The following is a 25249-nucleotide window of genomic DNA, read 5'->3' on the forward strand; positions in this document are numbered from 1 at the left end:
GGGGAAAAAAAATTCTGTAGGCAGAAAAAGGGTAGAAAATGCCAGGTGATTGCAAATACAGGAAGAGTTTTAAGGAGAATCAAAGAAAATCAAAGCTGAGATATTATAAACTTAGAAGCATGGGCAGTAGTAACACATTTGTGACTCATTTTCCTTCGTCTCTCCCTGCCTGAATTCAATTCAAAAACAGAAACAGGAGATTAAACGTGTTCTTGTAACCACAGCTGTTGTGGGTCACTATGAAAATGAGTCATGTCTGCTCCAATCTATTCCCCCGTATAAAGTGCGTAAGCAACCGTACACAGGGAATTCATTCAAGAATCTAAATGTATAGACATCTAAGATGATAGTCTGGAGAACTGCAAGTCAAAAGAGAGAACAGGAGTTGATGTCTTGGGATAACTTTCAATAGATTGTCTCTCTTTGATGCTTCCGAGTAGGCGTTTCTAAAAAAAAAAAAACCTTACGAATGTACAATTTAATTTTGGAGGGTTAAGAGTCAAAACTAATGCTTGAAAGGTGATGTGACTGGGGGGACAAGGACTTCCGAGTTCTAATGCTGGCTCTGCCCTTGGCTTGCTCTAATGGTCTTGGGCAGAGCTGAGAAAATAATTAATTTTTCGGTTCAGTGGTTGAGCCGAAAAAATCTGGAAATAAAATTAATTTCATATCGACCTGAAATGGAAGTTTTCATTTCCATTTCCCTTTCTCCCCTCAATTCATTTCAGGTCATACAAAATATTTTGGTCAATCCAAACCCTCTCCCCACCCATTTTTTTGTTTTGGTTTTGGGGGTGTGTTAGCTTTTTCTGTTTTGTTTACATAAATCGGGCGAAATTTCTGAAAACCAAACCATCACTTCGAAATGAAAGGTCAAAATGTTTCAGTTTGAGCATGTAGTAACAAAACATTTTGAATTAAAAAAAAATCTGGGGGAGGATTTGGGGCCAAAACTATTTGACAAATGCAACCCAAATTCACAAATAGTTTTGGTCAACCCAAAATTGCATTTTTTTGACAAATAAACTATTTGTCCCAAAAAATTTGTACAGTCACCATATGTATGCATGGTTTTGTATAGGTGGATTTAACACCTCAGCACTGCCAAAGGGCTTAGAAATCTGGGTAAAGTACAATATGATATTATGCTGAGATAAAGGCCTGAATAGCAGAGTTTTGCACATATCGGATTTTGGGGCTGCTTGAGTTATATAGTATACATCATATTAGTTTCTTTTTTATTTGAATATATGACTTTTATCCCCAAAGGTTGGCATAAAAGTCATTGTGGGAAGTTTAGAATTAGCTGATGTTTGTGAAGCTCTTTGAAGATAAAGAGCTGTACAAATGCTAAGTGCAAATTCCTGTTTTTGATTCCATTGGGTGACATCTGAAGTGACTGTACTTGCGTCAGTGCAGTTACCCTGCACCCTGAATTCAGCCCTAAGTAGTTATTAGTTTGCTAGAACTATTCTGCAGGACATTAAAAATCATATTTGTGTATATTAATATGCAGCTCATTGGTTCAGATTCATTTCTGATGCAACTACATGGAAGTTAATGGCATTATACCAGGCATAAGTCAGGCCCATTATGAGAACCTCCTTGCATTTCTAGATGAGCTTTCAGTATTCCTTCTGAAACTTTACTCTTGTTGGTTTGTCTGTACAGGATGTGATTACAGGAAGGGGTTGCATTGTTTTAATATCTTTTGGTTAAGTGTTTTGGTTTTGAATGCACCCACCTGGTTGTTATCTAGCAGGTTAAGAAGTCAACACATTTTTCCTTGGAATGAATCACGGGAAGTAGGTTTATCTAATGGAACATTCTACCTTTTGGATCCAGATCATCACAGAGTACATTTCCCAGCTACTGTAACTAGTTAAAATGTGAGCCATATATAGGCCCAGATTGTGAGAACAGCCCATGCGCACAGGAACAGAAGGATTGTGCAGTGAGATTCCCCCTCATTATGTGGCTGCAAAAGAACCATTCACATTGACAGTCCTGGCATTCTGGGAAAGACAGGGACTGCTGGTTCTTTCTCGCCCAGCCCAACACTCACTAAGGAGCAATATAATGAGAAGGGGTAGGAGATGGTAGGTGCTTGGTCCTGCCACTACTCGATACCAAGGCATAGAACAAGGCCAGCATACTGAGGAGGGAGCATATTGCTCCATCATTATATGCAAGGTGCAGCTCTGGATAGACAGTACCCACCTAAGACACACTCTCTCTCTGGCTCTCTTCCTGGCGTGGTGCAGCTCTGCACCACATCGTACGTGGGCTTGTGGCATAAAAGCCACAAGCAAGCCCATAAATACTAGCCTGTTTGTTTGTTTTTAAAAGCTGCCTGTCAAAAAAATATAAAGGGTCAAATTTATAAATAGATCCTCTTCTCTAATTTTGCAAAACAGCCGCACAAATAATGTATGTGTTTATGATTTGCAGGTGTGGTTTGTTTGGGTAGGAAAAGATATTCCATTCTTTTGTCTTGGCAACTGATTAAAAGCCAGGGAAACACCAGCTGTATTGGGAAACACATGTGGAAAGACCACCTTGTTCCAGATTTAGGTGATTTTATCTACAGTTGTGAATGTGAGCATGAATTCAGCAAACAGGGTTAAGTACACTCAGGCAAATACAGGCCTGACAGCCAGTGTTCAGACCAAATTTAGACTTTTTCCTAAAATTCAGTGATGCTCAATCTGATTCAATCCATTATGGAGAGAGGGGACCCTGATTTTCCAGTGTCTTGTGTCTCATACAGTCGTTAATAGTTGCACAAAGTGGCTGAAAACCATTGTTAAATCAGACGGGTAGCATTTTAAAATCACTTTCCACAGGTGTGCATGACCACACAAGGCAGTAGAGAATGAAGCCCAGGAGGTAGCTGAGGAGTTTGGCTCTGGCTCAGAACTTTTGCAAAATGTGCTGGTGTCATATCCGGGGGACGATGGGGGGGGGAGGGGGGGGACGGGGCGGAGAGTGGTGGTTCCTACTCATGTCCACAAGTAGGTTTTCTTTTTATAGCTACCATTAGTTCCATCACAATGTCTTGCGTAGTCCAAATATTTATCAGAGTAATCAAAGATTATGGTGCCATAAAAACTCAGATAACTTTAATGCTTATTGAACAGATGAAATATCCCATTGCTAGTGTCAAGTTATGGGTTTAATTTTTGCAAAACCCCTTACGTAGCTCACTTTGCTCCTGGTGCTTATGTTTTATGAGGCTCTTATTCCTAGGAGGCAAATTCCTCAATCAGGTGAACTTTGCTGTTCATGGCAAAATCTTTCATTTTTGTAATTGACATCTGGAGTGAGGATGGATAATCCCATGAAAGAGCTTTTCAGCATAAAAATGCCCTGTGTGAATCTTTGGCCAGTACAAAACATCTTTAAATAAGGCAATTATTAGCTACACTTGGAAAATATGCCTGTTCTGTAAGTCACAGGAGAAGTGATATGTGGCAGATTTCTGAATGAAATGACTGCAGAACAGAAGGACCTGATTAAAACTTCAAGACAAGCAAAAGGAAACAGTTCAGCATATTCAGCTGCTGCTGAGTACATTCAGTAATGGCAGGCTAAGAAATATACAATTGTCCAGAAGCCTGGGATAAGTAGATATATGGTTGGGGCAAGAAAAGGAAAGCAGGGATTGCTGGTTTGTGTATTGTTCATAAAACAAGAACAAAGGCCATTCCATGGAATGGAAAAGTGGCATTTCAAAAGTGATAAAACAAAATACTTCTTTGTGCAATGCATAATTAATCTTTGGAACTCATTGCCACAGGAAGTCATTGAGGCCAAGAACTTAGTAAGATTAAAGAGGGATTGGACACCTATCTGGATAACGAGAACATCCAGGATTACAATAGTTAATGCTAACAAATTTTGGAAGGGATATTAAATTTCATGCTTCAGGTCTTAAACCAATCTCTAACTATTAGAGACCAGGTTGAGACCTAAAATTGGGGCACATTATTCCTAATCTGCCTTTTGCAGTGTCCTTACACCTTCCTCTGAAGCATCTGGTGCTGACCTCTGCTAGAGACAGGATACTAGACAAGATCAACCATGGGTCTGATCCAGTCTGGCTATTCCTGTCTCCTTGTGGCCCTGTGATATCAGGGAGAGCAGAAATAGGGTGCCTGTCAAAAGGGCATTGCTGATTGAGAGTGGGACAAAGGAAGCTGAGTTTCCTTCCGGGCAGTAGGGTGAAGAGAAGGGGCTGATCAGAGAAATAGATCTCAGCTACCAGCCAGAGAGAAGGGGAATAAGCCTGTTGGATGTCAGTCACACAGAGTAATGCCTTGGGACAAGGAGGCAGGACTAGGGAGGAGTGCACTATTGACACATATGCGCATAAGCCTCATTTTAAAGGTACCATATTGTCTCTCAGTGCTCTGATTTGGCCAGGTGACCAGGCAGGGCCTTTCAGTTACAGTCAACTATTTGTTTCTTTCAGGAAAGAGATGCAGCATGTTAATTTACCCACCAAACCAAAATAAGTTGTATTGGAGGTATCCCTCATGTATGCTAGTCAGATTTACAGCAGAAGGAAAATGATAAAAAATTATCATTTTAATGTCACACAGTAAAAATATCTGAATTTGGGAGCTGATGTAGTCCATGTGAGGGGTATTCTGAAGGGGATCAAAACATTTTTTAGCATTTTGTATTTCATGATGGACTTATTCACCATTTTAACTGAAACCGCTCAGCCTTTCCACTAAGAGGATCTCCACAAAGTGGCCTACTGATTAAAAAAAGAAGAAGAATTAGCCCATTATGGCAATGTACAAATTGACAGTCTGGTAGATCACATTCCACAGGTGTTGGGTGGATAGTAAAAGGAGCATAGTTTCCTGTACAAATTACACTTTAAATACTATTAATTTCACAACAAATGACAGTGTACATAAACGCTAACAAGCTTTTAACCACTAGACTATTAGTTTTTCGGGATACTTTGCTCCTGATAGAAATATTTGTTCTCATTGCCATGGTAGAATGAGTTTCCACAATGAACTTAATCAAAACAAGCCCACTCACAGATATGCATCAAAGAACCTTCAGGACTGGATATATGCACAACAGAGTGGGCAAAGTATAAATGCTCTCCAGCTCCATCAGGCTATTTCCCATTGGCTTAGAGGAGGATCAGGAAGAAAACATACCTGTGTTCACAGTCACAGTGAGCTCAATGGCAAAAGCCAGCGTCTCTGTGAAGAACTCAAATATAGCTATCCTGTATGATCAGCTCTAGATTTAAGACCAGATGCACATTATCCAGAATATTATTATTTAAATATTTAGACTTTTCACTTGATTTTGAAATAATTGTACATTGTCTCAAACTGGTGGTTGCTTGCAACATTTTAATGTATGTTAAATCAACATAAAAGACTAAATGAGAGCCAGGCCCACTAAAAACAAGAGATTAAAAGAGAGACCTCAAAGCACAATAGTCAAAACCAGAACAAATAGCATGCACCGTGATGGCTTCAGTTAATTACAGCAGTAACAATATTTTGGTTTAATTTACTTATGAGAAAGAGGTGAAAATGAAAATGTCTATGTTTAACCTTTTAAGTCTTAGTTGATGGGAAACAAATGATAGGAACCTTTCTCTTTTTGATCCAGTCTGGGAAGTGGGCTACAAAGTTGTAAAGATGACTTCAGCCCATGTAACTAAAGTACTCCATGATCATGAACAGAAAGAAACAGAAACCAAAAAAAAAGGTGGCTGTGAAGAAATGAAATGAGTTTGTGGCCTCTGTGTTGAAATTCATTTGTCAAACTAAAGTGTGAAAATCCTTCTGTGTGTTGAGAAACAAGAGTAGCGCACTGATGCCTCTATTGTGATTGCAGATAAGCCTGAGAGAGATCCTTGAAATTAACCTCCTATTAATTTCCTCTATCCTTCCTTTTGAAATGGTAACTGCCACCTCTACAGCCTTTCCTCTCTGCTGCCCACTATCCCCATTTAGGAATGCATCTTCAAGGCTAATAGACACAACATCTTATTTTCCCCTGGATTTCAAATGTTGGATATTAAACCAATAAAAAAATCTTCAAATAATATTAACTGGCAGATTTAAACTTGCCTGAGTGTGGAGAGCCAGAATTAAACCTGAAATGTCACTTTTAACCCACCTCATTGTACAAAGGAATTGCAGCATATAAATTCTACTTTATGCAAGAACACCAAACATCTGAAGATTCAGGCAATGCGATCTAGTGTGAACCAAAGACAAATAACAGAAGTTACAGATGGAAAAGACCTATGAGGTCTTCTGGTCTTTTCCTTTGCCAGTGCAGGGCTGTTACCTGTAGGTGCACAGTTTTGAGTCTTATCCCTGAATTTCTTTGCTTTGCTTAGGTTGACTCAGACAAATAATACAACTTTTCATCGTTTAACTTTTGTTTCATTTTTAGAGGATATTTTTTTCAAAAGGAGCAAAGATCTGGCTCTGTTCTGTGAGGTCAGAGGAAGAAATTATGCAGAAAACATTCCATTTTATTGGGTTTGCCAAAACCAAATATATATAATTCCCAACTCAGTGCTTTTAGGGTGTGTTGTGGCTGGTTTTATTTTTATAAGTAGGTTTTACAGACAGGAGAACTGACATTTTGCTGGCTAAATGAAAACAAAAGCCAAAACTTCTTAGCAAAAGTTTCAAATTTCTACCAGGGCAAGTACTCATTTTTTAAAGAAAAATAGAATTTCAGTATTGACCTCACATAGAGCTGTATATATTAGCAAAATTTCACTACGTTCGAAATTTAGGAATGCTTCTGATGTGAAAATTAGCAGTTTTGCACTGCTGCCATCAAAGGCTCTTTTCTGATATTCCAGCATGCATACTGTATGTATGAAAGGAACTTTTAATAGTGCTGTTTAGGGCCTGATTCTCTTCTGACACTGGTGTAAATCAGAAATATTTCCACTGAAGACAATAGGCATACAGTGCTGTAAAATTACTTAATAATTATACCTAGATTTGAGATGCGAGGAGACACAGGCCCACCTGTATTGTGAGAACAATCATTTTGTTGTGCGCCCCATAAATTTTTGATTGACCAAGCTCTAGTAGAAAAATAGTGCTCTTATGTTTAAGGCACTTGACTGGGAGTCAGAAGATGTGGATTCAGTTCCCAACTCTACTGCAGACATCTTGGGCAAATATAATATCTCTGTATCTTACTTACTCCATCTTTTCCAACTTCTTGGAGACATAATTAACTCATTAATGTTTATGAGATGCTCAGATACTCTGATAATAATGGCAATGTAACTCCTGGGTCTTGCAACTTATTGGGGGAAGACTGACTGCTGAGCACACATTAAGTCAGAGGGCTTTGAATGGGCACAGCAATCTGCCCACACACAATGAATTGCAGGTTCAGTACCTAATACCTAGCTATATAAATAAGACCAATAGCAACACCCACAGTTTATACTTAACCTTAATGAAAATGTAAGTCATTAGCCTACATTTCAATGAATCAGTACAGTTATTTGGATAGGTAAAGGGCATTTTAAGTATATTAAAACTAAAGATTCCGGAAAAATAAATGTTGAAAAACATGTGACAGTTTAGAAGATATAGCTAGCTAGCTAGATATAAATAGATAGATATGTATTGGGAATGTTAAATAAATACTTGATAATACAAAAACAACTAGTTCCTTAAACTCTGTGGTGGTGTTACCACCAGGCATTCCATAGAGGTGAAACAGACATTTGAAGAGATTAAACTAGTAGCCCTTTCTTTGGTGTTCATTCAGAAGAACAATTTCTTTTTCCCTTTTTTTTTTTTTTTGCACCGGTAAATAGTTGGTATATAAAGTACCGTGTTTGTTTTCTGGATAACATTGTAACGTCAGGTGTGTAACTTCAGACAAAAAGAAAAGGAGTACTTGTGGTACCTTACAGACTAACAAATTTATTTGAGCATAAGCTTTCGTGAGCTACAGCTCACTTCATCAGATGCATTCAGTGGAAAATACAGTGGGGAGATTTATATACACTCTCGTTATAGTGTGTATGGTAACACCCATTGTTTCATGTTCTCTGTGTATATAAATCTCCCCACTGTATTTTCCACTGAATGCATCTGATGAAGTGAGCTATAGCTCACGAAAGCTTATGCTCAAATAAATTGGTTAGTCGCTAAGGTGCCACAAGTCCTCCTTTTCTTTTTGCAAATACAGACTAACCCGGCTGCTACTCTGAAACCTAACTTCAGACAGTTTTCTGAATTGTTCTAAAATAGACTATACCTAAAAATGAGGGCTGAGCAAATGATTCACAGAAAATAATTTACTAGACAAATTTAGGCTGTTTTCCTGCTCACAAAATGTCCACAACAAATCATGATTCTGTTTTCTCTAGCTCAGCTATTTTATCTAGCTATGCTTTTTTTTCCTCTCTCTCTCTCTCTCTCTCTCTCTCTCTCTCTCTCAATCACTATAGTATCTGAGTACCTCAAAATTACTAACACATATCTTTGTGAATTATATTTTTCTATATAGACTGATTGTAAACAACTTGCTACTGGTATTCAGTATGTGGTATCTGCAATTCAAGATGAGTTGGTGGGTTTTGATTGGCCACAAATGTCAGATGGTGTTGTCTGTGTTGCTTGATTGGATGAAGATAACTCTTATGTTTGAAGAAGCCATTGGGGCTTTGAATCATTCATGTCCACATATTAAGATCTGTGCATGCTTGGGTTATGCATGCACAGACTGGACATGTACAAAAGTGCTTTGAAGATTTAGGGTTGAAATGAAAATTCAGGGGCAGTTTAAAGTAATATTTATCTATATGTAGCATCAGCACAGCCAAATCTGACAAATTTCTAATTGATTTCACTTTCTTCCATGGCTGCTGAGCAAATTACTTTCCTCTCATTTGCATTCTATCTTAATAACAAGTTTTTAGGGATTCTCTCAATATTTCATGTTGGGATATAGTTTACCTAGAGACCTAAGTGTCCCTGGACTAATTATGTTCATGCTCTACTTTTGCAAGACTGCTCACAAACTAAGCTGCATTGCTTTGGAAGATGAGACCAGACTGCTTAAGTAGGTCTCCATTGTTTTAAAAGGTTGGCTGGCTCTGATCTTTGATATGTTTCATTTACTTTAGTACTATATGTGTGAAAACTTAAAGAGAACTACTCAGTTGGTCTACTTCAAATATTTACTTGTCTGTTTTATTAAATGAATATTTTCAGCCATTCAGTGGGATTTAACAGCTCAGTGCATGAGAGAATTCTTTCCTATGTACTTATTTTACTAGACATTTTCCCCTTTCCTCCTATTTCCCCCTTGAACTGAAAGAGAGTGCAGCTTTATATTTTTGTCTATCAAAGCTACAGTGACATGACTGTATTACTTAAAGAAAAAAATATATCCAAGGCCTGGAATATGTTTGCTGCTTTACTCTAGGAATTATAGTCCCCAAATTAATATACTCTAAACAAACAATAAGCAGGGATGTTTATGGAACCTGCTTTATTAGCTAGCTGTATAATCACATTGAGTACTAGGTAATAAAAAGTTGAAGGCTAGATTTCAAAGTTTCCTTCAACCACAAAACAAGCATCACTACTAATCTGATAGGATTGATGTGTTTTGCTATAAGTAGATGTCACATGCATACTTTACACTGCCTAAGAATTGCCCATTGAATAAAAGCAAACAAATAAATCAAGAAAAAAGGGTTCAACAAAGGAGGAGGAACTTGACAAGAGTTAAAAAGATAAAGGCCAGATCATTAGCCAGTGTAAAGTAGTGTTACTCCAATGGAAGTTCTGGCCAATTTATATTTTTAATTAACAAATTACTTCACAGTGCAAGTGAAAACATCTTTATAGTAGGCTGATAGTACCAAAGAGACTTTCCTTTGGAAATTATTTCAGCCGAGGAAGACCTGGTGTGCCCTTCAGTAGCTGATCAGCCTGAACTGATATGTTTCTCCACTTCCTTGCCAAGCTTGGTCTCAACCAGTTGTATAGCACTTCTGTCATTTTAGTTCATGAAACTGAATATTGACATTGGTATTTAAGATTTTAGTGGAGTTGTGGGTAGAGTTACAACAGATTCACTTCAGGCATACAGAATTACTACATGCTGTGGTTTTTTTTTTTTTTTTTAATCATTAAGGATCTAGAAGTCATTTTACTAAAGCAAATGACAATTAACTACATGGGTATACCTGTGAACTGGATATTTTCCATTGAAAAATCATTTACTTTCTCTTTCTGATAGACCTTTCACCCTTGTATGTATGTGCAGTTAGATCACTCATTCTCCCTGACAACGGGCACAACTCCTGGCTCATGCAAAAAATAGGTGTCTTGCTTGCTGAGATGAGCAAACACATTTTCTAACTGGGGCAGATGTTTCATCTGTCCAAGTCTAGTGAGAATTTGGGGAATATATTTCCCTTCTTTCCCAAGAAAAGCAAATGCCAGCTGGGCAAAGATCAGGAGCCTATATCTTCTGACACCTGCAGTAAAGCTTATAGAATATCTTGCTACGCTGAGATTTGAACTAGGAAGTGGCTATTCAATTATTACTTTCTATGTGCTTGGAGAAATATTAGTAATTTCCAAGGGTGTTATCCAATTTCTATTGAAGTTGATGGAAATAAATTTGGAGGAAGCTCAAAGAAAACATAGTTCTGGCTATTTGGAAAACTCACCCACACTGGGACACTGGCAAAAAAACAAATAATTTATTTGAAAATTTCTAAGGTGTTTTGTTATTATTATAATTTACATTTAGGCTACAGCAGTAACTATGTATCTAATCCATGCTCTTTTCTAGAGGGTAAACCCAGGAAATAATTATCTGAATGTTGGTCAGGTGACTGTGGTTCTGATGTTATATACCATTTCCCTAGGAACTCTGCAACGGTATTGAGATATCTACAAACCCCATGTTGTAAATGTGTTTTTTTTAAGTATGCAAAGATTAAATTCAGTGTTTCCAATGAGAGGGCAATTGAAGCTTTCCCTCTGAAGAAAATGGCATTTGCGAGCAGTGAACTCTAGAATCCAGTTTTATTAACTATCCTACTATGAATATGTACAGTATGAAACACTGGAATGTGTTACCTAGGGAGGTGGTAGAATCTCCTTCCTTAGAAGTTTTTAAGGTCAGGCTTGACAAAGCCCTGGCTGGGATGATTTAATTGGGGATTGGTCCTGCTTTGAGCAGGGGGTTGGACTAGATGACCTCCTGAGGTCCCTTCCAACCCTGATATTCTATGATTCTATGATTCTACTGTATGTTAAATTAGAATTGGTACAAACATGTATCTTGGGTAAAGTTCATCTCCATGCAGAGGGTCAACACAAAGCTTATGCACCACTAATTCCCATGAGGGTTTCAGTGGGATTTAAGTGGTGTATAAGACATGTGCTGCTGTCACTCTGCACAGGGCTGAATTTTGTCTCTTGGGAGGAACAAAGCATTCAAGGGCTGTTTAGCAAATGGGTCTGCATTCTGTAATTTTGTTTCAAAGAAACAGAACAGTAAAACTAATAGGAAATGACATCAGAAAAATGCCATGATATGAGAATGGTGAGGTTGCAAAGTTAAGCAGTCAGTGCCAAAGCACTGTGATAAGTACAAGCTGGAGGTACCTAGATGGGAGTTGTTGGACAATGAGCTCTTGGAAATCATGCCCGTAGTGAATGAGGCAAGGGTATGAACTGTATGGTTTTTCTGGTAAGATAAGGCAGGTTGAAATATTGGACTTCAAGAATGGCATGTGTATTCTTTTGCCATTTTCTTCCATCACACACCCTCAGATACAGTGAACATGAGATTCACCCTCTAGGAATAGACAGGTGGCAACTATCATTGTATAAATCCATAACACAGACACATAAGTAGGCTGTTTAAAATGGATTGTTACTTTTTGCAAGCTGGTTTTTAAAAACTATCCATTAGACAAACCCTTATGATTGGATAATGATTTTTCTTTTTCGCAGCCGCATCACATCGTTGACTCATGTTTGATTTGTAATCCACTATATCCCCCAGATCCTTTTCAGCAGTATTACTACTTTCATTTAGCTAGTTATTTCCCATTTTGTAGTTTTGCATTTGAGTTTTCCTTCCTAAGTTTAACACTTTGCACTTAGTTTTATTGATTTTCATCCTGTTGGTTTCAAACCAATTCTCTAATTTGTCAGTCATTTTGAATTCTAATCTTGTTCTCCAAAGTGCTGCAACCCCCTCACACCTTGGTATCATCCACAGATTTTATAAGCATGCTTTCCACTCCATAATCCAAGTAATTAATCAAAATTTTGAACAGTACCAGACCCAGATATTAACCCTGCAAGACCCCATTAGATACAGTTTGACAGTGAACCACTGGTAATAACTCTTTGAATATGGCTTTTTCAACCAGTTGTGCATTCACCTATAGAAATTACATCTAGACACATTTAACTTGTTTGCTTATGAAAATATCAAGTGGGTCTGTGTCAAAAGCCTTACTAAAATCAAGATATATCACATCTACTGCTTCCCCACTATCCACTAGGCCATAATGCTGTCAAAGAAGGAAATTAGGTTGGTTGTTTTTTCTTGACAAATCTATGTTAACTTTTCCTTATAATTCTATTATCATCTCGGTGCTTACAAACTGATGGTTTAATATATGTTCCAGTATTTTTCCAGGTATTGAAGTTAGGCTGACCAGTCTATCATTCCCCAGGTCCTCTTGATCCCCGCTTTTAAAGATAGAGTGATAGAGTGTTAGATGTAGATGTAAGAGTTCAGCTGGAGTACTGTGTCCAATTCTGGAAGCCACAGTTTAGGGAAGATGTGGATAAATTGAAGTGAGTCCAGAGGAGAGCAACAAAAATGAGAAAACCTGACCTATGAGGAAAGGTTAAAAAAACTGGGCATGTTTAGACTTGACAAAAGAAGATGGAGGATGGACGTGATAACAGTCTTCAACCATGTTAAGGTTGTTATGAAGAGGACGGTGATCAATTGTTCTCTGTCCACTAAAAGAAGGACTACAAGTAGTTGGCTTAGTCTGCAGCAAGGGAGCTGATTTAAATTAGCATTGCACTATTGATTTCAGTGAGTCTATACCCATTTATCCCACGTGAGCATCTTGCCCACTACTTTGGCTCTTCTTAATTTCTGCAGATATTCTAGCAAATGAGTTTTACTGGCCTGAGTGTTTCTGAAAATGCTACATTTAAGTGACTGTTTGAGAATATTCTTGAAAAGCAAATTTTGAGTTGGCAAACTTTGATATTCGTACTGGAATAGAAGAGTTGGGTTAATTCAATCAGGGAATATAAACCAGATCATGTTACCTCTGTGTGCAATCAAAATTAACTGACACTCAAATATTGAGTACTTGCTCTCAAGATACAGAAGAGAATTATTTGCAGAAATTGTTTGTCACATAATTTGGAAAAACATACATCTGAGAGAACTGAAAGCAGCTCACAGGCAATTTACATGCAGAAGAAGAAGCAAAATTAAGTCAATCAATTAATCATAGTGCATGGCTGACGCTGCTCTAACCAACACTGCTTAGAATAGGATTGTCCTTGTCATCTGCACAGCTGAAGCTAAGGATGGCTACAGGGCTGTCTTGAAGGCTAGATCAGAAAATGCAGAGGAAGTGTACAGCCTGCAAAAAAAGATAAAAAGAAAGAGTCCCATCAAGGGCTTCTGGTCACATCAAAATCCAGGAGAATGAAGCAGTACATCATTTGTGCTGTCCCTGGAACCTATGGAATGAACAGTTTTCTTTGTCTCACTGTTGCCAGGGTTTCATTTGATAGACTACACGGCTCATAAAGAAATAACCTTAACTCCCACTGAAAATCTTGACAGATTTCTCTTGATAAAAAATAAGTCTATTTTTTCCTCAAAAAAACCAGTACAGATGGAATCTCCACCTGCTACAGTTAGATGAAAAACTGCAGGGTTTTTTTCCCCCTAATGTTTCTTAAAAGTGTGTATGTCTGTGACTGTGTGTGTCCATGCACAAAATCGAAGCTTAAATTCCATAACCCTAAACAGCAGGACCTTTGCCCTCAGCTGGAACCCTCACTTAAATTGAAGCCAATGTGCACTCTCTAATAATCTCTATATCACCTTTTTAGCGTTCCAGTAAGTCTGATCATAAGAGTTGCTGAGCACCGGGATCTCCAGTCAACTTCAAGGGGAGTTGAATATGTTCAGGATCCCACCTTTTGTTGTCTCTTCCTCTTGTTATCAGTTTGGTGACATTCCAGTTAGGAAGAGCAGTTCATGCAACTTTTCATGGCACATTTAAATGCATTTCTTTTATTTGGTTGAAATTGCAATGGAAATACTGCTTGAGTCGCTGAGCAGAAAAACTAAATTCTAGCTGGTAAATGGGTGAGTCCACTGGGAATTCACACTCAGAAATAGAAGGTGAGGGGTGTGGGGTTTTTTGGGGGGGGGGTTGGGGGGGTTGTGCGATTATTGTTTGTTTGCAGGTAGAGAAAATTTTCAAAATATGACCATTACATCATAAAATTATATATTTTATTCTCCATGAGCACAGCACAGTAGGAACTGTCAATACTGCGTGAAGCAGGGTTTTGAAATATATGTTATGTCACAGTTGTATTAGACTCCAATATAGAAGAAACTAGCGTGGAAAAAATCGTGGTCAAAACTAGAGCTGGGCAACCTATTTATAATGAATGATTAATGCAACAAAGGTATCCCCTATTTCTTGTTCACAAGCTGCTGATGAACCAACTATGAATTTCCTGACTGTGTTGGGTATTCATAATTGTGTCCTGAAATTTTATTTTCTGAAGAAATTTCAGCCTATGGATTATCCAGATATTGAGTATTATGATTATTGTTTATTTGCCACGTGTGACTGGCTATCCTTAGCTTGGAGATCTCCAAGAGACTCCTAGAAACTCAGAGTAGATTTTTGATTCAAAAGGCAGCACAACTTCCTGTGAGTCAGGCTTGAATAAAACCCACTTCCTGATGCTGGGAGGCATCAAACTGACTTTCAGAGATGTGACATTTATTTTTCACTGTCACCGTAGGTCAAGGTATTTATGAAAAATTGGCCCAAATCTGAACCCCTCATCCAAACACATCTAAACACTGGTGATGGTGCTCAGGGAGTATCCATATCCAAACATGGATCAGAATTTTGTAATTAGCATCTCTGCCTTTAATAACCATACCTGAACACCCAAACCAAACCATCCCAAATGCTGTAGTAGTTTGGAATCGGGATGGCATTAGCACGTTCCATTTCAGGTGATTGCATCCTTCCTAACTAAAATTCACTCTATTGTTAAAATGGATATATGGTATCCTCCTCTCTGCACTGTATTAGTATGTAGCATTACTGTGTGCTCTTTATACATCAGTTAAATTCCACCCCAAAAATGACTGCAGTTCAATGGTAGGTGAAGCCCTAGGAGACATCACACAGCAGCGTGTTCTCAGAATTGGGAAAGAATATAAGCAAGTATGGATGGTAGCTAAGCAAACTCAGGAGAAAGCAGTGGGGAAGGTGAATACAAAGGCAAGCAGAAGATAGCCACTGGCTGAACTTGGTTCTTCAGCTCTAGAGATTGTGTGTGTTCTCAAAAGCCTCTCTCCAGATTCTTTTGCTTGTTTCATTTCCTTCCACTTATTTTTATTAGAGAAACATATATTGCATAATTTATATTTTGCCATAGGGGATGGTAGGCTGTTATAGGTTTCTTTGTTGTTTCAGGTTTCTTTGTTGTGCTGCATGTAATTCCCTAGTTAGTGAAATTTAACATTAAATTCAGTTCAAATAATGCAAAAATAATAACAAGCAAATAATTAGTCAGAACAAAATCAGTTTTACCAAAATTGATATTAAACTCAGTTTGCCTCAAAGAAACAAAATAAATAATCAAAAACAAGCAAACAGAAATAGTATTCCAGCATCTAAATAATACCCATTGTGTCCTGAATAGACTGCATGTGTTTATAGTTAACTGGCAAAATTATAAATAGGTGATCAAGGAATAGAAATTTAACAAAGGTTAGACAGCATATTCAGTAAACACATTCATCTCTTTTGACATGGGTGTATGACATTTGTCGTCATGGCCCAAGCCTGCAGTGATCTCCACATAAGCAGATCCTTCCCTCTGCCTGGAGCCCTGTTGAGATGGGGTCCAACTATTGTAGGATCAGGACCCTGCATGGTTTGACCTGAATCCTTTCGACAGCCTTGTGCTTTCATTCTCAATGCAAACACAGTATTTTCAGTTCAGTGAAGGACGCATCCAATGCCTGATGGAGTCAATGGAAAGACTCCCATTAACTCCAGTGGGTGTTAGAGCAGATCCTACTTGCCTCTGCTTCTTTGGGTCTTGTGTAGGCACCTCTCTGATACAATGTAAAGGGTGACAATCTAAAAAAGGCAGAGTTATGCTTCAAGGAGCAACACCTGCAAACATTTGTGGTTTTAAATTGGCTAACAGGAAAAATAAGAGGTACACATTGTATTCCTCTCGTTTCAGAGTAACAGCCGTGTTAGTCTGTATTCGCAAAAAGAAAAGGAGTACTTTTGGCACCTTAGAGACTAACCAATTTATTTGAGCATAAGCTTTCGTGAACTACAGCTCACTTCATCGGATGCATACTGTGGAAACTGCAGAAGACATTATATACACAGAGACCATGAAACAATACCTCCTCCCACCCCACTCTCCTGCTGGTAATAGCTTATCTAAAGTGATCACTCTCCTTACAATGTGTATGATAATCAAATTGGGCCATTTCCAGCACAAATCCACGTTTTCTCACCCTCCGCCCCACCCCACACAAACTCACTCTCCTGCTGGTAATAGCCCATCCAAAGTGACCACTCTCTTTACAATGTGCATGATAATCTAGGTGGGCCATTTCCAGCACAAATCCAGGTTTTCTCACCCTCCCCCCCCCCGCTTTTTCCAAAAACCACACACACAAACTCACTCTCCTGCTGGTAATAGTTCATCCAAAGTGACCACTCTCTTTACAATGTGCATGATAATCAAGGTGGGCCATTTCCAGCACAAATCCAAGTTTAACCAGAATGTTTGGAGGCGGGGTAGGAAAAAACAAGGGGAAATAGGCTACCTTGCATAATGACTTAGCCACTCCCAGTTCTATTTAAGCCTAAATTAATAGTATCCAATTTGCAAATGAATTCCAATTCAGCAGTTTCTTTCTGGAGTCTGGATTTGAAGTTTTCTTGTTTTAAGATAGCGACCTTCATGTCTGTAATTGCGTGATCAGAGAGATTGAAGTGTTCTCCGACTGGTTTATGAATGTTATAATTCTTGACATCTGATTTGTGTCCATTTAGTCTTTTACGTAGATACTGTCTAGTTTGACCAATGTACATGGCAGAGGGGCATTGCTGGCACATGATGGCATATATCACATTGGTGGATGTGCAGGTGAACGAGCCTCTGATAGTGTGGCTGATGTTATTAGGCCCTGTGATGGTGTCCCCTGAATAGATATGTGGGCACAGTCGGCAACGGGCTTTGTTGCAAGGATAGGTTCCTGGGTTAGTGGTTCTGTTGTGTGGTATGTGGTTGTTGGTGAGTATTTGCTTCAGGTTGGGGGGCTGTCCATAGGTAAGGACTGGCCTGTCTCCCAAGATTTGTGAGAGTGTTGGGTCATACTTCAGAATAGGTTGTAGATCCTAATAACATCAGCCACGCTATCAGAGGCTCGTTCACCTGCACATCCACCAATGTGATATATGCCATCATGTGCCAGCAATGCCCCTCTGCCATATACATTGGTCAAACTGAACAGTCTCTACGTAAAAGAATAAATGGACACAAATCAGATGTCAAGAATTATAACATTCATAAACCAGTCGGAGAACACTTCAATCTCTCTGGTCACGCAATTATAGACATGAAGGTCGCTATCTTAAAACAAAAAAACTTCAAATCCAGACTCCAGCGAGAAACTGCTGAATTGGAATTCATTTGCAAATTGGATACTATTAATTTAGGCTTAAATAGAGACTGGGAGTGGCTAAGTCATTATGCAAGGTAGCCTATTTCCCCTTGTTTTTTCCTACCCCCCGCCCCCCAGACGTTCTGGTTAAACTTGGATTTGTGCTGGAAATGGCCCACCTTGATTATCATGCACATTGTAAAGAGAGTGGTGACTTTGGATGGGCTGTTACCAGCAGGAGAGTGAGTTTGTGTGTGGGGGGGCGGAGGGTGAGAAAACCTGGATTTGTGCTGGAAATGGCCCACCTTGATTTTCATACACATTGTAAAGAGAGTGGTCACTTTGGATAAGCTATTACCAGCAGGAGAGTGAGTTTGTGTGTGTGGTTTTTGGAAAAAAAAAAAGGGGGGGGGGGCGTGAGAAAACCTGGATTTGTGCTGGAAATGGCCCACCTTGATTATCATACATATTGTAAAGAGAGTGGTCACTTTGGATGGGCTATTACCAGCAGGAGAGTGAGTTTGTGGGGGGTGGGGGGGCGGAGGGTGAGAAAACGTGGATTTGTGCTGGAAATGGCCCAACTTGATTATCATACACATTGTAAGGAGAGTGATCACTTTAGATAAGCTATTACCAGCAGGAGAGTGGGGTGGGAGGAGGTATTGTTTCATGGTCTCTGTGTATATAATGTCTTCTGCTGTTTCCACAGTATGCATCCGATGAAGTGAGCTGTAGCTCACGAAAGCTTATGCTCAAATAAATTGGTTAGTCTCTAAGGTGCCACAAGTACTCCTTTTCTTATTGTATTCCTCTGTTTCCATTGTCCTACCACACAATTAATAGAGCAGCTGTTCCAAACCGTAGCATGCCGGGAGCATAAAACTGCCAATAGAATTATGATTTTTTTTAAAGTACATGTTCTTTAAAAAGTTGCCTGGGTTTCCTGCACTGTTCATTGGTTGAAAAAAGTGTACTGGTTGGTATTTGATCTCACTTTACACGGGTGTAATTGACTAAGGTGCAAGGTACAAGAGGATCAGGTCACAGGAGTTCCTGTCTCCTCTTTTAAGCTCAGACCTCTTGGCTATGCACTGTTAAAGATCCTTAAATGGCAGAAGTGGCATTTCTCCCATAGATTTCTGCCTTCAAATAATTGCTTCCGAACCAGGATGATTTAGCTGCAACTGCTTAATAATATGCATACAACCCAATGAGGAATTTGATGTATTTTTCCCTTAAGGAATATTTAGAGAATGCTGTGATCCTGCTCAGTAATAACCACACACATTTCCCATCACCTAGGTCTGTAAGAACTCCTGACATTTGAAGCTGTCCTACCGAGTTGCCATGGCAACAAGAAAAGGAAAACATCAAATCTGAAGATCGCAGTTTACAATTACTGTTCTTCACTACTAGGCCTCAGTTGCTCCAGATTCAGTTTAATTTGCAACCTCACTTAGTCTATCCAACTGTACGTCAGTGTTTGGCAACCTCTGCCCTTACTGTTGTTCAATAATGGATTTCTCTTGCAAGATGCAAGGTTTATGCGAATTTTCACTGAATGTTAAAAGACCATGACATCTCCACTTGACCTTCTGCGAGCTGAATATAGAATGAATCCATTTTTTTCTCTCTGTTGACTTGTTGCTATTCAACTGTTCAGAAACAATTTTTTTGTCTGTGGGATGGTATCTGTATATGTATGAATGTATGTGTGTATATATATATTTATATGCAGAGAAGAGATACACAATAGGTTTAGCTTTTATGAGACATTTGCCTGAAGCTGGGGAGGGACAGGACAGAGTAACAGGGCCATAGGTGAGTTAGAATTGTCCTGTCATAGCTAAACCCATTGTATATGCTGTTTATACAATGGTGTAACACAAAAGACGAGAGCAACTGCAACTATACCATTAAAATTGCCATGTCAGTAGTGCCAGCTATACCACAAGGTCACTTCATTTACCTCAGGCTCAGTGTACAAGAGACGCAAATTCCCAGTGCTCTATTTCCAATCAAGATTTCTTTCCTTCAGCCACAGGTAGTACTGAGGAAGCAGCAGTGAAAGCAGCTTTTCACTCCACATTACAATGACAGCAGCCCTGGGAGATAAGGAGGCTGTGATTTGCAAGGGGGCTGAAAGCAGTCAAATGCACTATGGGTCATTTCATATAATATTGGGACACTCTGGGCTTGATTTTAAAGGGGCCTTAACCCAGCCTCTCTTTTTGCTCCTGCCGATAATTATTTGCTGGTGCAGCTGAGGACATTTTAAACTTCTTAGTGCCTGATCTGCAGGGGCAATCAGATAGGTAGATGTTTACGTGTCAGAAAGCCTGTGTGAATAGTAGGAGTACAGGGATTTCTCAGATGCATTGATCATCTCTCTTTCGACTCCCTGACCACAAAGACCTGTTCTCGCTCTGTCCCCATACAGCTCTCATTGACGTCCCTGAGCACAGTGAGGAAATTGTATTGTATAAATATATTCATATATACAGTTTGGAGAGTATATATATACACACACACATACATATACATGTACGCACAGTTTTCAATTAAAAGTAACAAGATCATTTCTCTGTGTGTGTGAAATAACTTGTTTGCAAACCTGGAATTAAAAGGTGTCATTATGTATGAATATTAATCCTTTTTTTATTCTGTGAGCATGTAAGGTAAACAAAAAACTTCTAACTGTATCAAGATGATGATCCTGTTAATAAATTGTAAATGATCCATCAAAGCTCACACCAAATTTTTTATAAAATTAACACACACAAAAAATTATACTAGTGGCAGACTGTGGCTTTTACTAGAGCTTGCCAGTAACTAGGGTGAGGTTAAATGTCTTAGAATATTTTAATAAACTTGCTTATTTAAAGTTTAAACACCAATGCTTTCTTATGCAATAGATCGTCACAGCTGCGTTTTTGGGTTAGCGTTTTTACAGTACTTATGGGTCATTCTGTATGTTGTCATTACTGCCGTGAGATTATACACATACCTTCCACATCATGTATATGTTTCAGTATTAAAGCTTTTTGGAAGTATAAAAAATAAATTCCAAACACACATTTAGTTTTTTTCATGATGTTACACTAGATATTAAATGTGTATTGGTGGTGAAAAATTGCTGTACAATAGCTTTTCTCTGACTTCCTGTATTATACCAAATATTACAACAGGTCCTTTTTAAGTAAAGTAATAATAATAATAATTAATAATGGTGACAGCAAAAAAGTTAGTTTATGTTGTGGACTTCCCTAAATTTTTAGATTTCTTCATAAGATATAAACTGCCTTGACACAAAAAGCTGGGTTTTTTTAATCGGAGAGCTTAACACTTGAAGTCCGCACCCAGCAAAAACTCTCACTGACCTTGCTTCTTTCACAGGTCATAGGTGTCTGAGTTACCACAGTAGTACTTAGAGGTCAATGGGAGGTTCTTTAGAAAAGAATTTCAGAAAGGTTCATTAAGCAACTGCAGGCCTTTAAGCAGGAAGTGCCTGATCTCAAATGTTACTCCTACCTGAACATGGGCATGCTTCCATTCCATGCCGTCTGCCCCAGGCATTGTGGTAAGCAAATGCTGCTGCTTTATAATCACCAATCACTTATATATATAAACAAGCGTTAAATGCAAAATTTGCAAAAGGAAAATAGATGAATGCTAAATACACTGTGGATCTTTCCCAAAGAGGAATTGCATCCCATGCCTTGATCTACTAAACTTTTCACTTGAATGTAACGGAAACAACGACTATCCTTCCACATAAATATATTTTTCTAATGGGATCCTTCCTTCCCCTGCATATGGACATCATTCAAAGTCTGTCAGTGAAAAGATTCCCATTGACTTCACTGGGCTTTGTGTGAGTTATGATGAGAAGCTATCCCTGCTTCTTGTTCAGAACCTAGCACATTATGGATCCTCCTAAGGGGGCCCAAATCCAGGAATAAAAATTTTCTGTTTGAATCTGGCCTAGCAACAAGCTACTGGGTAAAGCCAGTTGCCTACCCTTTACCTGTGCAATAAGAGTCCACAGTGCAGAGTAACGTCTCAAATAATATTGCAAAAAAATTGACCTATACACGGGGTGGTTATCAATAAGGATATTCCCCAGTGGAGGCTCTGGATCACAGAGGTACCAATACCTCCCTGACTTTCTCATCCAAAACTGGGGTGGGAGGGTCTGAAATCTCAGTCCCCATCATCTCCTGTTCATATGCCCGAAGGCTCCAGCTTGAGTTAACCTCTGGGCATTCGAGGCACGAAAAGAGGAAACCTACCTGCCATCTTAATATTTTGTCCTCATTTCCCAAGTTTCCATATTCAAGAAAGAACATCTATCAAGAAGCCCAATAGGGCAAATCTTACAGTCTTATTAAAGAGAGAAACCCCATTAAAACGTATGGGGTTCCTTACATGAGGGAAAAGGCCCAAAGTGATGTCATTTCCTGAAACTCAGAAACTAGCAGAATTTGGAAGCATTTCATGTCATGCAAAATCAGAAAAGACCAAAAAGAAAAACCTCATAACTTTTGCTCTTCCTTTTTATGTTGGATTAAGTTTAAAACTTGTTCAGGTATGCCTTGCTATTTTCATAATCCATCAGTTATATGAATTTAGCTATTTTAGTTGCTACAACATTTATTTCTCTCTGTGTGTATGTGTGTGCAATCCATGCAAAGTTGTCTGTATTTTGAAAGACTCTGAATTTAATCATTTTCATTTTGAAGCATACGTAAAGCAGTGCCGGTATAAATCATTTAATTTCAAAATCCTGTATTTTCTGGTAAAACATGAATCCAATATGACAATTATCGAGTTAATCAAAGAATGGTGTTGATTAGCAGGGTAATTGTGTCATTTTCAGTGTACTTGCTAATTGAAGCCCTGTCAATACACCTCATGAGTGTGCTCGCATTATGCCTATGTGCATATATTAATGTACATTATGTTCAGTAACTGCAGGTCTGAAGCTCAAAACAAAAGAAAACCAGCTGAATTTCATGGTGGGGATCAAATAAGAGTTAGATTACAGTGGAACGATGTTTTGGTAATAGACCCATGGAGCCAGATTCTCATCACATTTCCATGAATAACTCCATTAACCAGAGATGAAAGATGAAAATCCAGCCTGTCCGTAAGACCCTATACCTTGAGATATTTCATCTCATTTCTCAACACATTGCTTTATTCAGTCTGCTGTACATAGTAAAATAACATAACTTGTCATAAGACACTTGGAAATCATTTATCTGTTATTGTAGGTTTGTCTTGAACTTAGGGAAACCTAAAGTCTATCTGACTCACTTCCTTCGCTGACCCCGTTAAAGTATCCCTAAGGTCCCCAACACAATTTGGTTTAACTTTTATTTAGAATGACCACACTTCTAGCCAAGCAAGTCTTGTTGGTCTCTTTGGTGATCATTTAAACTAGGGTCCACTGTAATACAAACTCATTTATTAAATTAAGGATTTCCAGTCAGTTGATAGGCGACCTGGTTTCAATGCTTTATTTTATCGTTACAGAAAAAGAGAAGCCTGTGTGTTATGGTTATGCTTGTTTTACCACTAGCCATTCCTTTGCATCACTAGTTTCCTAAAGCATGGTGATTGCTAATTTGCCCCCTCGGTTTCTACCAATGCATTTAGCCATTTGATCACACAGCAGAGTTTTGTACACGGATCACATTATTGTTTGTCCAGAAGCCAAATTCCTACCAAATGTGCTTATCTCATTTCATGTAAAAAAGTTGAATAAAAGATGAATGACAATAAAAAATGACACTGGCTCAAGAATAGCAGGTCCAAGGGAAAATATAGGATTATGTATTCCCATTACAGTATCTGTAGAACCGTCTTTTGTCCAAGTGCTACATCTCCCAAAGGGAGCAAAACAACAAAACCAAAAACAATTCTTTCCCATTTAGCTCTTGGTGATTTGTAACCTTGAAGTTCACATGCAAATTATTTCGGAAAACAAAGCTAGATACAGATAACTATTTTACTGTGTAAAACGTACAGCCCATTGCTGTGACTACTTTACCTAACCACAAGTTTTGATGATCGCTAACTTCTCAATGTCCAAATGAAATGAATACACACAAAAATGCTCAGTGAAAGTTACTAGTTGCACAATTGCTATGTGTGTGTATATATGTAGATATATAGAGATACACACATACATATATAGAGCTATATATAATATATGTAGAGGGGGAGAGTGAGATTACACAGCATGGGGATTTGGAATAAGCAGTTTAATTCTATGAATTATGGATGAACACTCAACTTAAGAAGGGGCGTGGTTTATGCAGGGTCAACCCAAACTGCTGAAAATAAATAGTTTATTCCCACCTCTGATGTTGTATTGATTTAAGCCTCACTCGGCTCTCTCGCTCTTTATATTGATTTACATAATTTGAAGATATGCATACTTGTTTACTGACTCCTTTTGTTTTAGTTGTCTATGTACCAGCAAGTCAGTAGCAGTGTGAAGGGGGATACAGAAAGAACCCTAACTTTCTTCAGTATTAGCAGGATGACTATATGGAGCTATACCCATCCTCTGAAAGTTATGCTTCTCCTCTGCATTAATAAGTGGCTGTATTTGATGTTTTGAGGTTAAATGAATGTAGTCTAAAGGGACAGTGCATGCGTGGGCATGCATACGCGCCCTGCCCATGAACTAGGATTGTAAAATGAAAATGTGTATGGTGGCGAATTCAGTACAGATATGCTGTGTGATTAATTGAAACGTCCAATGGTAACCTCCTGTATCGTCACGTTTGCCCCATAATGAACTCTGTCTCCTTCAGTCATCACCAGGAATTTTTGTTTGGATTTGAATACTTTATTCAGCTACTTTTCCAGTTAATGTTTCCTTTAGGCCCTAATTGCTGAATTGCTTGCCGTTTCTGAGGTGTAAATAAACGTTTTGATTTATGATGTGGTTGCAAAGAAACTTGTAATTTATTTGTGAAATGCTCAAATAAAGGATGTCTGGGCTTTTATCCTTTCGTCTGGGTTTAGACCTTTCTGAAACAACATTGCATGAATCAAGGGGGCTGTATAATCACCCTGCTGTGGCTGACACAGGTGTCTGAACCCACCCCACACTGAACTAGAAGCAAGAGCCTCAGGGGCAGCGCTAGGAGGGGGCTTGCAAGGGCTATAGCCACCCCGAAATTTGCCATAGCCACCTTGTAGCAGCTGCTGCTCTCCA

General features: G+C 38.7%; 1 protein-coding gene across 1 annotated transcript in view; it reads left to right on the top strand.

The window, feature by feature from the left end:
• CDH13 (cadherin 13) overlaps window positions 1–25037 on the top strand; it is a 797859-nt gene extending 772822 nt beyond the window's left edge. The window contains exon 14 of the mRNA XM_084644551.1: window positions 19318–25037. Coding sequence (XP_084500677.1) covers window positions 19318–19325 — 8 coding nt within the window. The 3' untranslated portion in view covers window positions 19326–25037. The remainder of the gene's footprint in view (window positions 1–19317) is intronic.
• The last annotated feature ends 212 nt before the right edge of the window (window positions 25038–25249 follow it).

The sequence above is a fragment of the Lepidochelys olivacea genome (assembly GCF_965140295.1).
Source record: "Lepidochelys olivacea isolate rLepOli2 genome assembly, chromosome: 12".
NCBI lineage: Eukaryota > Metazoa > Chordata > Testudines > Cheloniidae > Lepidochelys > Lepidochelys olivacea.